At 41.8% G+C, this 14397-nt stretch overlaps 1 protein-coding gene across 2 annotated transcripts in view; it reads left to right on the top strand.

Moving 5' to 3' along the window:
* Nucleotides 1-3353: 3353 nt before the first annotated feature.
* The window catches only part of LOC311041255 (multidrug resistance-associated protein 1-like), an 88308-nt gene continuing 77264 nt past the window's right edge, over nt 3354-14397 (top strand). For both annotated transcript variants that reach the window (XM_084086156.1, XM_084086155.1), the window contains exons 1-3: nt 3354-3472; nt 6504-6641; nt 9608-9733. In XM_084086156.1, the coding sequence (XP_083942282.1) occupies nt 3470-3472; nt 6504-6641; nt 9608-9733 (267 nt within the window). In that variant the 5' untranslated portion in view covers nt 3354-3469. The remainder of the gene's footprint in view (nt 3473-6503; nt 6642-9607; nt 9734-14397) is intronic.

Raw genomic sequence — 14397 nt, 5'->3', positions numbered from 1 at the left:
GCTATTTTTGAAAAATCATGAACATTTGTGCAACTCTTTGAATATATATATATTTTTTAAAGCAAACATTTGTAACTCAAATCTTTGCTTCCGGGGGGTCCCTGGAACAGAATATTTTGAGATGGGGGGTCCCCGGCCAAATACATATAATGTCGGGGGTCCTTGACCTGAAAAAGTTTGAGAACCACTGATATCATAGCAACATACGTTTTTTTTCAAAAAACTGTTAGGATTTAGAAGACGTGTAGAATCCCCAGAAGCAAAGATTTGAGTTACAAATGTTGGTTTTAAAAATATATACCGGTATATTCAAAGATTTGCACAAATTGTCATGATTTTTCTAAAAAAGTAGCAGATCTACAAGCTCATCGCACTCAGTGCCGCGCTATGAGCTTGTATATCTGCTATTTGTTTGAATAGCCAAAGAAATGTTAAAATGACACAGATGCGTTCCCGGTCTTAAAGGATTAACTTCAAAACCATTCCGTGAGTTGTGGTGTTTTGGTGTTCTTCCAGCTTTCTGCTAAAACACCAAGGCTATTGTTACAGTAATGAATCCTGTCAGGATCAATCCAAACCAAATAATGTTTGACTCACGGCATGGGGTCAAAGTGTCCAACCTGTGTTGAGCCTTCTCAGAACAATAGTCTCTATTGCAAAGTGCAGGGGAGATTTGAGCCGCACTAGCCTAGTGTTCATTTTAGTTTGAGTCACGTTTTAGTCATCTGAAATGTTTTAGTTTGAGTCACGTTTTAGTCATCTGAAATGTTTCTCTCTGTCCACACGACAACGGCTAAACGTTAAAGGTTAAACGGTAAAACTCCGTTTACCGTGTCCACACGGGAACACATAGCCGGAGTTTTTAAAAATCTACACTGTGGCAGGAGTTTTCCAAAAGATGCGTTTACATGGAGCAAAAACGCGTTTGCGTGTGGACGAACCCCCCAAAACGCATATAAAAAGCTACGTTTATGAAAATACCCGTGTACGTGTGGACGAAGCCTAAATCTACAGTTGATTTAGTCGACTAAAATGTATGTTGGCGGTGCCTTGATGGCGTCGTAATGGCTGATTTTACGCTTGGTCGCATGCTGAAAATAGCAGATCTACAAGCTCACCGACGCACTGTGAGCTTGTAGATTGTAGCAACACCCGAGCGCAACCAAACATAAAATGACTTGTCTTTTAGTTCTACTGGATCTCTTCTCCACTCTAAGTCCCTCACTAACATTTTAGTCTAGTTTGTATTTGTTGACGAGATTGTCAATATATTTAGTCATCGTAGCTTAGTTTTATTTAGTTTTTTTCCCCGTTTTATTCATGCCTCCATGCCTTATTCTATGTCTCCATGGTTTATACGCACATGCTTTATACATGCACATGTTTCTTTGCATATACCTGCTGTGCCGTACTTTTCACATGTGTGTACGCCATCATCTCTCAGTATGAAAGATGGACATTCTTTTAACACATGAGGCACCGTGTGATCCACTCTGTGGTCTTGACCGGTGGCTCTCATGCCCGTGGTCCGGGGACCACCAGTGGTCACAGTAACAAAACCGAAATCATCATCTTTGGACCACCACCCCACCTCACCTGTCAACACCCTGGGCCCCCTCACCTCCAATATCCACAAATATCCACAAAAAAAGCTCAAAAAATCAAACCATATCTCCCCCTCAAACAATTTTAATTAGTGATCCATGCCTTGATCTCATCTAGGACTGACTACTGTAATGCACTATATCAGGGGTCTTCAACGTTTTCAGGCCAAGGACCCCCTAGCTGAGAGAGAGAGTAGTAGAAGCAGGGAGCCCCTCTGTATTGTATAAAAAATGTGTTTCAGATTGAACTGTTTTTGTTTACTTGGTCTGCTCCTTTTTTCCCTCTACACCAAACACCTCTTTGCCAAAAAATAGCAGATCTACAAGCTCACAACGCGAGCTTGTAGATCTGCTATTTTTTGGCTAAAGTTCTCCTAAGAAAAGGGATGCTAGGCAGGGCTGGATTAGCCATTGGGCCGCCGGGGCCGTGGCCCCAGGGCCCTGGGCTCTTAGGGGCCCTTCGATGGAACTGGACCGAGCGGCCATTTAATGTTTTACTAAAATTAAATGTATAGGTTAATCAAATATCAAATGTGTGTGTGGGCCCCTCCTCTGTATTTACAGCAGTGATTCTCATTGGGTTTGAGGCCCTTCAAGGGCTCCTGGGCTCCAAGGGCTCCTGGGGCCCTTCCATATATGATGGAATATGATTAAGGATTTCATATCATACACACCATACCTGTAACTTTCACTAGCCCCCCAAAAAGAAAAATTGAAATTGAAATTGATTAACCCTCTTGCGGGGGTTAATCCGTCCCTGATGCTAGGGTTCAAGTGGTTAAGGTAAAAAAAAGAAAATCACATCACACAAAGATTTGGCGGACCCCCTGTAGTAACTCTGAGGACCCCCTAGGGGTCCCGGACCCCCTGTTGAAGACCCCTGCACTATATTATGGCATCGACCTCTCCCTACTCAGGCGTTTGCAGCTAGTCCAAAACGCTGCTGCTCGCCTTCTCACATGGTATCAAAAAATATGACCATGTCACCCCAGTGTTGGCCTCCCTCCACTGGCTCCCGGTGAAATACAGAATTGATTTTAAATTTCTATTATTTGCTTTTAAATTCATCAATGGTCTGCCCCCCCCCCCCCCATATATGGCTGAACTTCTAACTCCCCATAACCCACCCAGAGCACTAAGGTCTGCTGACCAGTCGCTGTTGACTGTGCCATCAAACCTAACCCTTAAAAACCAGAGGTGATCGCTCTTTTGCGGTGGCAGCCCCACAGCTGTGGAACAATCTCCCCCTCCACGTCAGATCTGCTCAGTCCATCCAGATCTTTAAGACCTTACTTAAAACTCACCTCTTCTCTCTGGCCTTTAACCACATCTAATCCTTATTTAATCGTTTCCCTACCCTCTGTATAAATCTAATTATACAACATACAACATGCTATGCGTTTTACACTTCATTATGTGTTTTTGTTTGTTTGTTCTTTTTTGATTTGATGTATTTTTTCTTTCTTTTTTCTGCTTTTACCTGTGCAGCACTTTGGTCAACTAAGGTTGTGTAAAACATGTGCTATATAAATACAATTTTGATTGATTGATTTGAGTGGTCCTTGAGGGGGTTCCAGGTGGTCCCCAGCTAAATGATGGAGAGTTGGTAACCAAAAATAAAATAATGGTTAAACTTAATGGGTTAACATGATTATTAGGGCTGTGAATCTTCTGTTATCTCACAACCCCTAATGATCATGTGAAAGTCCCTGACTCTCTCTCTCTCTCTCTCTATACAGGCGGTGGGCTTTCTGCTGTGGATTATCTGCTGGGCAGATGTTTTCTATTCTTTCTGGGAAAGAAGCCGACCCCACAGCACTCCTGCTCCAGTCTACCTGGTCAGCCCCACCGTGCTGGGAGTCACCATGGTGAGAGAGGCTTAATAATCCATCACAGGGTGTTCCTGAGGAAGCCCGTCTCTGTGTTCATCACAGCCCAGGAGTTCACTGTCAGCAAATAAACAAAGGATGGGATGGGAGGGGGAGGTACAGGGAAATGTCACATGGTGGTCTCTGCTCTCTACGGCGGTCACTAGCCTGAGACTCACACCGAGGCCGTTAGAAAAACATCTCTCTAGATGTTTAGTAACATGATTAAAACCTTCATGTTGTTCACACAATGAATATAAATATACCACGTTTTTGTTTAAAGGACGACTTCACCGCTTTTCAACATATCTTCATATAATAGGTCCTCATTAATGCTCATGATAAAATGATTAAAAAAAAATCTACTTGGTCTGTGTCTCATAGGAGGGCTGTGGACAGTCCAGAAACCCGTCTACCAGTGACATCATCGTTAGGCAGGATTTTTTTTTTCCAAAAAGATTACAATTTTTTTTATTCAGATTTTTATTAAGGCGAGAACAATGGGATCTATTGTTGCATTGCAACTTTCCAGGAATACAAAGCCTGCAGTTTCTATTAGCTTGGATTCCCCATCGATGATGTCACTGGTAGACGGGTTTCTGAACTGTCCACAGCCCTCCTCTGAGACACAGACTGATTAGAACAAAATGGTACCATTTTATCATGAGCATTAGTGAGGACCTATTATATGAAGATAGGTTGAAAAGTGGTGAAGTCGTCCTTTAATTAAAATGCGGAAAAAACTGACAATATCATTTTTTTTAAAGAACACATGGTTCTCTGTGACCTCATGAATGAACACATGGTTCTCTGTGACCTCATGCATGAACACATGGTTCTCTATGACCTCATGAATGAACACATGGTTCTCTATGACCTCATGAATGAACACATGGTTCTCTATGACCTCATGAATGAACACATGGTTCTCTGTGACCTCATGAATGAACACATGGTTCTCTATGACCTCATGAATGAACACATGGTTCTCTATGACCTCATGAATGAACACATGGTTCTCTATGACCTCATGAATGAACACATGGTTCTCTATGACCTCATGAATGAACGCATGGTTCTCTATGACCTCATGAATGAACACATGGTTCTCTATGACCTCATGAATGAACGCATGGTTCTCTATGACCTCATGAATGAACACATGGTTCTCTGTGACCTCATGAATGAACACATAGTTCTCTATGACCTCATGAATGAACACATGGTTCTCTATGACCTCATGAATGAACACATAGTTCTCTATGACCTCATGAATGAACACATGGTTCTCTATGACCTCATGAATGAACACATGGTTCTCTATGACCTCATGAATGAACACATGGTTCTCTATGACCTCATGCATGAACACATAGTTCTCTATGACCTCATGAATGAACACATGGTTCTCTATGACCTCATGAATGAACACATGGTTCTCTATGACCTCATGAATGAACACATGGTTCTCTATGACCTCATGCACACCGGCTCCCATTTTGCCGTGTGGCAAAGCGTTGTGAGCTTGTAGATCAGCTATTTTCAGAGCGCAACACCCGAGCACAACCAAACATATACTTGTCTTTTAGTTCTACTGGATCTCTTCTCCACTAGATCCATCACTAACATTTGAGTCTAGTTTTTATTTGTTGACCAAATTGTCAATATATTTAGTCTTAGTTTCAGTCGTCATACAGTAGCTTAGCTTTGATTTAGTCTTGATTTAGTCTTGATTTAGTTTTGATTTAGTTTTGATTTAGTTTTAGTCAGTGAAAAAAGGTAGTCGACCAACATTTTTTGTCATAGTTTTAGTCGACAAAATCAACACTGCTGGCCTACTACCCCTGGATGCAACTCTTCTCTCCTAATGTTTAATGGGCCGGTGCAGCCTGCGTAACGTGTGTGTTTATTCTGTAGGTCCTGCATCAGGAGCGTTGTTTGGCTTAGTGTCGGATTAAATACTTTGAATGTTGACTTACTGTATAATGGTACTTGAGATAGGAGTTAAAGCATTATGGCTCGTAAGCGGTGAGGACATTGCTTCACGGTGCGACGCGCTAAACCTGAGGCAGCGGCTTTCACATGATAAATGTACGCTGGGTTGTGTGTCCTGTGTGTGTGTGTGTGTGTGTGTGTGTGTGTGTGTGTGTGTGTGTGTGTGTGTGTGTGTGTGTGTGTGTGTGTGTGTGTGTGTGTGTGTGTGTGTGTGTGTGTGTGTGTGTGTGTGTGTGTGTGTGTGTGTGTGTGTGTGTGTGTGTGTGTTGCAGACAGGGTGCGATTTGTCGTGCGGAAAAAAACTGACAATATCATTTTTTTAAAGAACACATGGTTCTTCCAATTTGCCGTGCGGCAAGTGGCTATGGTGATGCGTTTTTGTTTCAATGGAACCCAGTTCGATTCGTGCGTCTTTTCGCATGCGGTAAAAACTGATAGACTAATCACACCCTGTGTCTGCAAAGACCTTTATAGTTGTTATGTTTATTTTACTGCAGTGTAAATGGTAAGACTATTTGAGATAGACCTTATGTGTGTTTGTTAAAGAGACTTTTCTTCTATTGTATGAGTCACCCCCTGGAGACTTTAATTCATGGATATTTTTTTAGTTTTTCTCTCATTCCTAAGACAATAATTTGATGACCAGCGGACCAGTAGGAGACGCAAACATATCCATGAATTCAAGTCTCCATGGGGTGACTAATCGATAGATTTTTTTTGGGGGGTGAACTATCCCTTTAAGCTGTATGATTCTCAGTTTTAACCACATTAACCCTGTCACAAAAAAAAAAAACACATTTTATTTTAATTAGCAACAATACCAGATTCTGTATATAAGATATATATCACATTGCATCACATACAGTAATGACACAGTGAGAGGTTGTAGACCGGCTATGTTGTGTTATTTGTCATACGATGAAGTATCAATTAATACAAATCAATAATTGTGTGTGTGTGTGTGTGTGTGTGTGTGTGTGTGTGTGTGTGCGTGTGCGTGTGTGTCTGTGCGTGTGTGCGTGTGCGTGTGTGTCAGCTGGCGGCCACTCTGCTGACCCAGTATGAGAGGATGAAGGGGGTCCAGTCTTCGGGGCCCATGCTGGGCTTCTGGCTCCTGGCTCTGGTCTGTGCCTCCGTCACCTTCAGGTCCAAGATCATCCAGGCTCTGGACCAGGTGAGACCCGTCTGTCTGTCTGTCTGTCTGTCTGTCTGTCACTGTGCTTTGTCCTGTTTAAACCCATTGAGACCTGAAGCCCATTCTACACGTCCCCTAAATCCCAACAGTTTTCTGAAAAACGTATGTTTCTATATCAGTGGTGCTCAATCTTTTTCATGTCAAGGACCCCCAAAATTGTATGTATTTGGCCGCGGACCCCCATCAAAATATTTTGTTCCAGGGACCCCCCAGAAGCAAAGATTTGAGTTAAAAATGTTCGCTTTAAAATTTTATATATTTCAAAGATTTGCACACATTTTCACGATTTTTCGAAAATAGCAGATCTACAAGCTCGTCGCGCGGCACTCGGTGCCGCGCTATGAGCTTGTAGATCTGCTATTTTTGAATAGCCAAAAGTGTAAAATAATTATTTTTAGCTCAAATCTAAAAATGACACAGTTCCAGGTCTTAATGGGTTAAAGGGTTTATGTGTACTGTAGTGTTGGGACGATATGAAAAGGACATATCACGCTTATGAAGTAATTGTGATTAAAGGTAGGGTAAGTGATACTTTTGGGTATTTTTTTGTTTGTTGTTTGTTAAAAAGGTTAAAGTACTTAATGGTGATAGTAATCATTGCTACAGAGTGTTTGTTCGGTCACAGGGGTCTCTCCAGCTCTTTAGTAACAGAATATATAATATATGTTCAGGTAGGTGATAACATTTAAGCCAATCAGGAGAGAGTACTGAAAATGTATTTTGTGTTTAATAAAGAGCTGGAGAGACATGACTGAACAAACACTCTATAGCAATGATTACTATCACAATATAGAGCTATTTAACACTTATTTTAACCAAAGAAAATCACTTACCCTACCTTTTAACAATATAGCGATATGCTTAAAACTTAATATGGCACTTTTGTTAAACTATTAAAAAACCCCAGTATCCTTATTCTAAGGGGAACGTTCGCCAAAAATAGCCGATCTACAAGCTCAGTAGATCGGCTATTTTTGTCGAATGGATTTGTGTAGAGTGAAATAAGAGTGTACCAAATGCTCTCTTATCAGATCTGTTTTATATAAGTATAGAGGGTTTAAGTGGTGCTGAATTTGCAGCTCAACAAAAGCTAATTCATCACACAACTCTCTTATGTTCCCTCTCACAAGATGTAACAATAACAGAACCTTGAACCATGGACCTTGACGGTGGTATGGTCCTTTCAGTGGTTGTTGTTCATCTGGTGTACGGGTACATACGGTTCTGTTATTGTTACATCTTGTGAGAGGGAACATAAGAGAGTTGTGCTCTCTGTCATTCAGTGGTCCTCACTCAATCTGCTCAAATTGTCCTTGGCCTCTTGTAATGGTTTGTCACAGTGAAGTGAACATCCTTAGTGAAGCTGCAACCTCCAAAGATCCAGTTAAACCAATCCCTGGTACATTGGACTGTCAGCCCCCGGCTGAGAAAAGGAAGACTTTGTCGCCACGTTCACATTTTTAATTTCCCATTTGGTCGAGTGGCATGATCTATAAATTAGGCTGAACTCTCTCTAGTCTGTCAAGTTTTGTATTGTCAGCTAAGGAGAGTAGCTAAAGAGAGTAATGCCAACAGGAGAAGACTCCCACACTCCTTACATTGCGCATTGAACATTTCAATGTGCAATGTTTCGTTGTGAGATAGCGCATCGTTCTAGGTTGAAGGTTTCTTTTTTGTTACATCTTGTGTACAAATACATAAAGAGTGAATTTATTTTGTTCTGTTCTGCTTGTGTTAGTTATATTGTATATTATGCTCTACCACAGTGGTTCTCAACCAGTGGGTCGGGATCCCCAGGGGGGTCCCCACATCATTTTTGGGGGTCCCCAGATGACAGTGAAGGACTTTTTAATACCTGAAAGGAGAAAAACAAAGCAAACACAGCACAAACACAACACAGCGTTGTGAGCTTGTAGATCAGCTATTTTCACAATATTTATCTGTGGAACAGAGTCAAACTAAATGTAATGCCTCAACTCCTACAATTCCAAGTGCTTGTCAGGGTGGGGGGTCCCCAGTTCAAATATGATTATTTTGAGGGGTCCCCAGTTCAAATATGATTATTTTGAGGGGTCTCCAGTTTAGGGTGACCACCTTCAAACAGACCCATTGAGGGACAGACGTACCCGTTCCGCGGGACATCGCGGGACACATGCACGATCCTCATGCACGCGCGCGCAGCGCGCGTGCATGAGGATCTCCCGTTCGCGCGCGCAAAGCGCGCGCGCGATTTTTTTGCGCGGTTCTGGGCGGATTGGGTTCGTTTTTGGTTTCTTTATTTCGGTTTTTGGGTTAAGATTAGGGTTAGGTTAGGGTTATGTTATTTAATTCTTATTTTTGCCTGATTTTACCGATTTATTATCCAAAAAAAAAAAAATCGTTTTTTCTTTTTTTTTCATATCTTTGATTTTCGGGACATTGCTCTGCTTGTGCGGGACGCGGGACAGAGGGTCCAATTTCGGGACTGTCCCACGAATTTCGGGACGGGTGGTCACCCTACTCCAGTTCAAATATGATTATTTTGAGGGGTCCCCAGTTCAAATATGATTATTTTGAGGGGTCTCCAGTTCAAATATGATTATTTTGAGGGGTCCCCAGTTCAAATATGATTATATTGGGGGTCCCCAGTTCAAATATGATTATATTGGGGGTCCCCAGTTCAAATATGATTATATTGGGGGTCCCCAGCTCAAATATGATTATTTTGAGGGGTCCCCAGTTCAAATATGATTATTTTGGGGGGTCACAGCCTGAAAAGGTTGAGAATCACTGCTCTACCATACAGACACACACACACACACACACACACACACACACACACACACACACACACACACACACACACACACACACTCACACTCACACTCACACACAGTAATGGATTCGTATAACAAGCATGATGTGTTGTGTGTGTGTGTGTGTGTGTGTGTGTGTGTGTTTCCCAGCCCTCAGATGTGTGTGTGTGGCGGTACACCACCTTCTATGTGTACTACGCTCTGCTGCTCATCCAGACCATCCTGTCCTGTCTGTCTGACCGGCCCCCGCTGTTCTGTCAGGCCGTCAAAGACCAGGTGAGACCCTTACTGACCCTTCATCATCACCACTACGTGGTACCTCTGTCTCCCTGCCTCTCTGGAAGATCAATGACTAAGGGCAGGTACACACTGTAGGACTTTTAAAGTGGTCGGGGATTCATCTGATCGTTAAGCATTGCACACTACAGCAGTTTATTTATTGAAATGGGCTGTCATATATCATATATCATTGTGGTTTTAACATCCCCGACCAGGGATTACACACTGTAGGATAGTTCACTAGGATGCTGTCTAGAGTCAGACCCGATACATACATTTCTCTCTCTCTCTCTTTATACTTTGCAGATTAGCAAAATAGCAGATCTACAAGCTCGTAGCACGGCAGAGTGCTGCGCTATGAGCTTGTATATCTGCAATTTTTGAAAAATCTTTAAAAAAAAAAATGTGTGCACATCTTTGAATATGTATTTTCAAAGCGAACATTTTAACTCAAATCTTTACGCCTGGGGGGGGTCCCTGGAACAACATATTTTTGAGATGAGAGTCGGCCGCCACATACATATCATTTGGGGGGTCCTTGACATGAAAAAGTTTGAGAATCTCTGATTATAGCGACACAAGTTTTTTCAAAAAAAAAAAGTCATGATAAAAATAAATAAATAGCAGATCTACAAGCTCATAGCGCGGCACTCTATGCTATTTTTGAATAGCCCAAAGTATAAAATAATGGTTGTGTAGGTTGCCTTGTGTATCCATGGTGACCACAGATCTCCACCTACTGAATACATGAAATCTAAATGAATCGATTGTCATTGAATCTTCAAACTCATGTCGTGAGCATTGTAGATCTGCTATTTTGGCTCTGTGTCATATGACAGAGTATATCTAGGTCACATATGGTTGAAGGAGTGTTGTCTGCTGTTTGACGTTTCATGTAATTGACTTCCACATTGTGCAGAGAGCTCTGCCTCACTTTTGTCCTTTTTTTTTTTCATTTCTGCCCTTTTTTTCCATTGTTACTTCCTCCTTACGCAATCACACACAAATCTGTTTCTTATTGTGTGTATGGTGTTGCTGTCAGGCAGAAACCTTGTATCTCCATTATGTCATCTTTGTCTCCGCCAGGCCGAAAGGCATGGCGAGAGAGTATGTTTTACCCCCTGTCCGTCCATCCGTGTGGCCGTCCGTCCGTCCGTGTGTTCTGTCCGTCCGTTAGCAGCTAATCTCTGGCACCGTTGGCCCGGTCGCTGTGAAACTGTGCACACACACTCCCTGGATGCCAATTCAGAACCTATGCCCCAAAATTTTCACATGGGCCACCAGGAGGCCGATTTGTGCAAAACCCATTTTTTGATATTACTCCTACAGATTTAATCCAAACGTCATGCAAATCGGTACACAGTATCTCTATAGTCATGTGATCAACACGGATCTATCCCATTTTCCAGATTCCATCCTCATTGGCTAAGGTTGGCTTCCAAAGTTTGCAGGATTGGTCCGTTTTGAACAAAATGCCTCAAATCATGAACGCACCGTGGGTGAAATTTCACACCAAGAAACACATCAGGCCAAGGAAGAAATGCCACCCTTTTACCATTGGCCTGTTATAGCGCCACCAGCAGGTCTAATTTAGCAAAACACATTTTTGGAACAAAATGTCTCAAATCATGAATGCAGTGTCTGATTGCCGTGAACGACCTAAGAAGAAATGGCAGCCTTTTCACATTGGCCTATTATAGCGCCACCAGGAGGCCACAATAACCTACCTGACCTGGCGAAGACCTGTGCTCCGAGGAGCACTTTTTCTAGTTTTATTATATACTTGTTGTGCACAAGTAGCGGAAAATAGCCGATCTACAAGTAGATCATCTATTTTAGTTATTTAAAAAAACATATTGAAGGCAAAAGTGAAAGTGGTTAACCCATTCAATCCGGGAACGCATCTGTGTCGTTTTACATTTTAGCTATAAGCATTATTTTATATATTTTGTTTAAATTTCTGAGCTTATAGATCTGCTATTTATTTTTTAATCGTGGAAATGTTTTGCAAATCTTTGAATATATATATTTTTAAAGCAAACATGAAATGGCTGAAATGTATAGGGCTGAAGTGGTTAATGTATGTTTTGTAATAATAATCAAAGCCTTCAAAGTAACTAGTAACTAAAGTTTTCAAATAGTAAAAGCACAATATTTGCCTCTGAGATGTAGTGGAGTAGAAGTAAAAGTACTGAAAATTTGAAATACTCCAGTAAAGGGGCGGCAGTGGCTCAGGGCGGCCGGATGGGAACCGTCAACCGTGAGGTTTCCAGTTCGATCCCGGCCTCCCCCAGAGTCAGTGTCTAAGTGTCCTTGAGCAAGACACTGAACCCCTATTGCTCCTGATGAGCAGGTTGGTGCCTTGCATGGTTTCCTCCTCCATCTGTGTATGAATGTGTGTGTGAATGTGTGTGTGAATATGTGTGTGAATGTGTGTGTGAATGTGTGTATGCATGTGTGTGTGTGAATGGGTGAATGTAATGCACAATCTATGTAAAGCGCTTTGGATAAAAGTGCTATATAAATGTACCATTCACCATTTTTTATTTAACCCATTAAGACCACAAATCCCAACAGTATTCTGAAAAACGTATGTTTCTATATCAGTGGTTCTCAAACGTTTTCATGTCCCCCAAAATGATATGTATTTGGCCACGGACCCCCCATCTCAAAATATGTTGTTCCAGGGACCCCCCCAGAAGCAAAGATTTGAGTCAAAAATGTTGGCTTTAAAAGAATATAAATATATTAATTTGCACACATTTTCAAGATTTTTCAAAAATAGCAGATTTACAAGCTCATAGCACGGCACTCGGTGCCGTGCTATGAGCTTGTAAATCTGCTATTTTTGAATAGCCAAAGTATAAAATCATGCTTTTTAGCTCAAATCAAAAAATGACACACATGCGTTCCAGGTCTTAATGGGTTAAAGTAAATATACCTCAACATTTTACTTGAGTACAGTACTTGAGTAAATGCACTTAGTTACTTACCACCACTGGAAATAGGCCTCAGTCATTCATTCAGTGATTGAAAGTGCTTTTCTTTCCTCTAAAGTGTGCTTATCAGTTGCTTATGACTATATCCTTTGAGTTGAGTTGAGTTTGGGCAGTTTTTCTTGGACGGCGGAGCGAGGTTTATTTAAGCACATCGTCCACACAGCTGAGGGATAACAGTGTGTTTGTTTGTGTGTGTTGTGCCTGCGGGGGGGGGGGGGAGCCCTGCGGTGTGTTGTTTCATGTGCCTGTCGGAGTAGGTTTTGTTAACAGCGGGATTCCTCACATAACTTCTCCTCCTCTCACAGTCAGCGGTATTATCAACATCAGCAACTGGACACAAAAGAAAGCCCCAGTACACCGCCATTATTACCACCACAACGATGTATTTAAATAGAGACCATTAGGTTAAAGGCTCGGTCCACCAAACTATGGTTGTGTGCTGTTAAGCCTTTGAGACCGGGAACGCATCTGTGTGTCATTTTAAGATTTCTTTGGCTATTCAAAAAAAATAGCAGATCTACAAGCTCATAGCGCGGCACCGAGTGCCGGCGGACGGACCCCCATCTCAAAATATGTTGTTCCAGGGACCCCCAGAAGCAAAGATTTGAGTTAGAAATGTTCGCTTTCAAAAATGAATATCAAAGATTTGCACACATTTTCATGATTTTTCAAATAGCGTGGCACCGAGTGCCACGCTATTTGCTTCTGGTATTCCATGGAACAAAATATTTTACAAATGTTCGCTTTAAAAATATATATATGTATTTAAAAACTTGCACAAATTGTCACAATACAAAAGAAAAATAGCAGATCTACAAGCTCATGAACTTGTACACCTGCTATTTTTTTGAATTGCCAAAGAAATATAAAAATGACACAGATTCTTTCCCGCTCTAATGGGTTAAGGACCCTCCCATGCCACAGCTACAACCAGTTGCTCTATCGCTATAGCACCATGTTGTTTCCTTCCGCCTTCGACTCACCCGATTGGACAGAGCGAGGGGGGGTAAAGCAGCATAGAGCACATAAACGCAAGATGTGTGCGACACGCGGAAAGATGCGCAAGACCATCAAACCGCGGCAGTGGCTCAGGGGTAGAGAGGCCGGGTAGAGTGAACTGGAAACCGCAAGGGTCTCCCAGTTCGATCCCAGAGGCTGGGTTAGTGTGGAAGTGTCCTTGAGCAAGACACTGAACCCCTAATTGCTCCCGATGAGCAGGTTGGTGCCTTGCATGGTTTCCTCCTCCATCGGTGTGTGAATGTGCGTGTGAATGGGTGAATGTAAAGCGCTTTGGATAAATGCACCATTTACCAAACCACGCAAGTCTCATTGAAAAAGGCAGATAGCCCCATAGGTAGAACAAAAGTGCGATGTGACCGTGCCCTAAAGGAATAGTTCACCTAGAACATTGATTTTGACAGCAAATTTTGATTTAGTTTTATAGTTTTGTCATAGTTTTTTTAATAAAATTCCATTTAGTTTTATTCATATTTTAGTCATCTGAAATGTTTTACTGTTTGTCTAGTTTTAGTCGACTAAATATCATAAGATTTTAGTCGACTAAATCTACAGTAAAATGTATGTTGGCGGTGCCTTGATGGCGTCGTAATGGCAGATTTTACATTTGGTTGCATGCTGAAAATAGCCGATCTACAAGCTCAC

This window comes from Gymnoscopelus microlampas (genome assembly GCF_963454915.1).
Source record: "Gymnoscopelus microlampas genome assembly, contig: SCAFFOLD_38, whole genome shotgun sequence".
Taxonomy (NCBI): domain Eukaryota; kingdom Metazoa; phylum Chordata; class Actinopteri; order Myctophiformes; family Myctophidae; genus Gymnoscopelus; species Gymnoscopelus microlampas.
Note: the sequence above shows the minus strand (reverse complement) of the source record. Positions and strands in the feature narration are given on the sequence as shown.